The 2,653-nt window shown below is 38.9% G+C and overlaps 1 protein-coding gene across 1 annotated transcript; it reads left to right on the forward strand.

Annotated features, from left to right (window-relative positions):
- Positions 1-1,673: 1,673 nt before the first annotated feature.
- Positions 1,674-2,183, forward strand: FOMMEDRAFT_155911 (uncharacterized protein; the record flags this gene model as incomplete). Its single annotated transcript, XM_007266243.1, has 2 exons — positions 1,674-1,754; positions 1,887-2,183. The coding sequence occupies 2 exons, from the start codon at positions 1,674-1,676 to the stop codon at positions 2,181-2,183; spliced, it is 378 nt and encodes a 125-aa protein (XP_007266305.1).
- Positions 2,184-2,653: the final 470 nt, after the last annotated feature.

Genomic DNA, 2,653 nt, shown 5'->3' on the forward strand with positions numbered 1-2,653 from the left:
ATTTCAAATTTTTCTTGTCACTAAATCTGAAAGAAAATTTATAATTTTACTATAGGAAAAACTTTAAATTATGTTTTAAATTATTTTCTCCATTTATTTAAAGATTTTACAAATAGGGAAATGTTAAATTTATTTTCTAGTTTTTGTATAATGAAAATTTTAAATTCTGTTCAGAGTTTCTGCCAACCAAAAATGGTAAACTAAATTACAAATAATGTTTATCATTATGTAAGTTATTTCTTAAGGCAAGAAATTGTGAAATGCCCCATGTGGGTCATGATCTGCACTGTCACATGACCCAAAATTTCCTTTAATTAAGCATATTCTCAATCTCACACCTTAATGCTTAATGCTTAATGCCCTTTATGCTTAATATACCTCTATTTTCCTGCCTACCAACTTGGTGGATCAAAATTTTCATGCTTATTGAGAGGAAATGCTAAACTACAAGTATGCTTATTGACAGATTTCACTGTAAATGTGTTTGATGATGTGACTTTAGTCACAAATGTGATGCTTTACACTAATTACATACAAGTCATTGTGAGAACTTGCTACCTTTCAAAGTTAGCTTCGTAGTATTTTGCGGATCTGCAGTAACTGCGGTAACCGTGAGAATTTCATCCGCGGTATGGTATCCGTGGGAAATTATCATCCGCAGTGCGAAACCGCGGTAAGCTCTATCCGCGCCAGTCCCTAGGACTTAGAGAAATAAATGCAAAACCAACACGCATGTGACACACACGTGACTTTCTTCGTGGGTATTATAACTTGTGCACAAAATGAGTACTCATTTACTAGCTTAAATAACTAAAATTACTATTTACAATATACTAACTAAATAAAATTAATACTATAACAACTATAAGTTATACAAATGAGTATACCATACTCACTGCATGTCAGGAGAATCTGAGAGGGGTAGCTTAGATCTGTATTAGTCATATTGTCATACCTAGAGTAAATATTGTTCTAGATTATATAGTCAAATCCAATAGCTAGATTAATCTAGTGTAACTCAGCATACCTAGCTTTGATTTATGTGTAGATTATCTGGTAAAAGGTAAGTATACATATGTACAGATAGTCTTAACTTACCTGTAATTGGATGAATCTATCTCACCTAGACTAAGTGATTCATTAGATAAGTCTAGGATATGTAAATTGATCTGTACCACCCAAATGTAGATTCCTAGCATGCATAGATTTAACATTTTACAATGTGTCTTGACTCTCACTCTTTGTCTCACCACTACCACCCTTGTCTGTGTACAATCACTCTCAAGGTGCAATCCTCTCTCTGAACCAAGTAGGCACTCTCTTCCTCACCCATTCCATGCTTGACATCATGCTCAATAGGTCTAATTTGCATAGCACATGTATTTACATTTCCCAGTACTGTCCATGACACCATTTCGAACAGAGGCAGTAGCCCAGAAAGCAAGGGCATTGAGAGGCTTAGCAGTAAGGAGAGCGTTTGCAGTTGACCTTGACCTTGCAAGCACTCTGCATTGCCCATCTTGAAATCAGCAAAGTCCGCCATCTCCACTTTGTGCACACTGCTACACATTGTATGCGGGTATCTGAACGGGCCACCATACAGCAAGCTATCAGCAGAGAGCGAGTCGAATTCTCTATAGTTGTCAGAATCAGTGGTTGACACTGATGAAGAAATGCTCGCGGTGCTTGCGGTAGAGCATGACGAAAGGTCACATGCGCGTGCGCCAGAACCTCGGACACGGCTCGACGATTTAGTGCGTTCACGTCTCTCTTTCTTACTCTCCTTCTCCTTGCTTACCGAAGGGAGCCACCACTACTGCCATTGTTGAGTCTTTCTTTCCCTTCTTGCTCCTATCAGATCGCGAGGGCTGATAGACATACCACAGGTACATCTCCTCGTGCTCCTTCTTCCTCTGCTTCGCGAGATCGTCCCAGTATTTACACCTCTTACCAGTATGCACTGTCATCAATGTGCAAATACAGACACGGCTTTGCCTGTAGCCCAAATCAGCACGTTCAACGCTCCGGATCTCAACCCTGGTGCACCACTCACACTCGCTGCACACGGTCGCAGTGCATCCATCTCCTCGATCCAGTTACTCACTAATGCTCGCACTCTTTGCCAAACGATTCCACAACCTGTCTCACAAGCACTACCTCAACCTGCACAACCTCACAACTGACAGGCACAGTGGTACACGCAGGGACCGAGTGACAACCAAGACGTAGTGACGAAGACTACATCAAATGACCCGAGAACACATTCATCTTCTTCTGTTGTAAGGGTTGTTTGTAAGGGACGGTGACAAGGCTAGTATTAATACAAGGAGTTATGCCTGTATACTATATATATATATATATATTAGAATAATATATTATTGCATGTGTTTGTATAGATATACCTATAACAAGCTCTAAATATATGATATAGACACACCTAATAGTATGTATGTGTAGATTTGCTAGAAATATTTAGTCAATACTTAGTGTAGGTTATCTAATTGGCCCTCTTCTATATTCACAGTTTGTATTCTTTTAGAGTTAGTAAAGAGTGTGTGTAGATTCACTAATTTACCCTATTCTAGCTCTGACAATATCTTATTCCCACATTTATTTACCCCCATTTCAGATTCCTCTAACACACAGTGACTTT

Source organism: Fomitiporia mediterranea (genome assembly GCF_000271605.1).
Source record: "Fomitiporia mediterranea MF3/22 unplaced genomic scaffold FOMMEscaffold_6, whole genome shotgun sequence".
Lineage (NCBI taxonomy): Eukaryota > Fungi > Basidiomycota > Agaricomycetes > Hymenochaetales > Hymenochaetaceae > Fomitiporia > Fomitiporia mediterranea.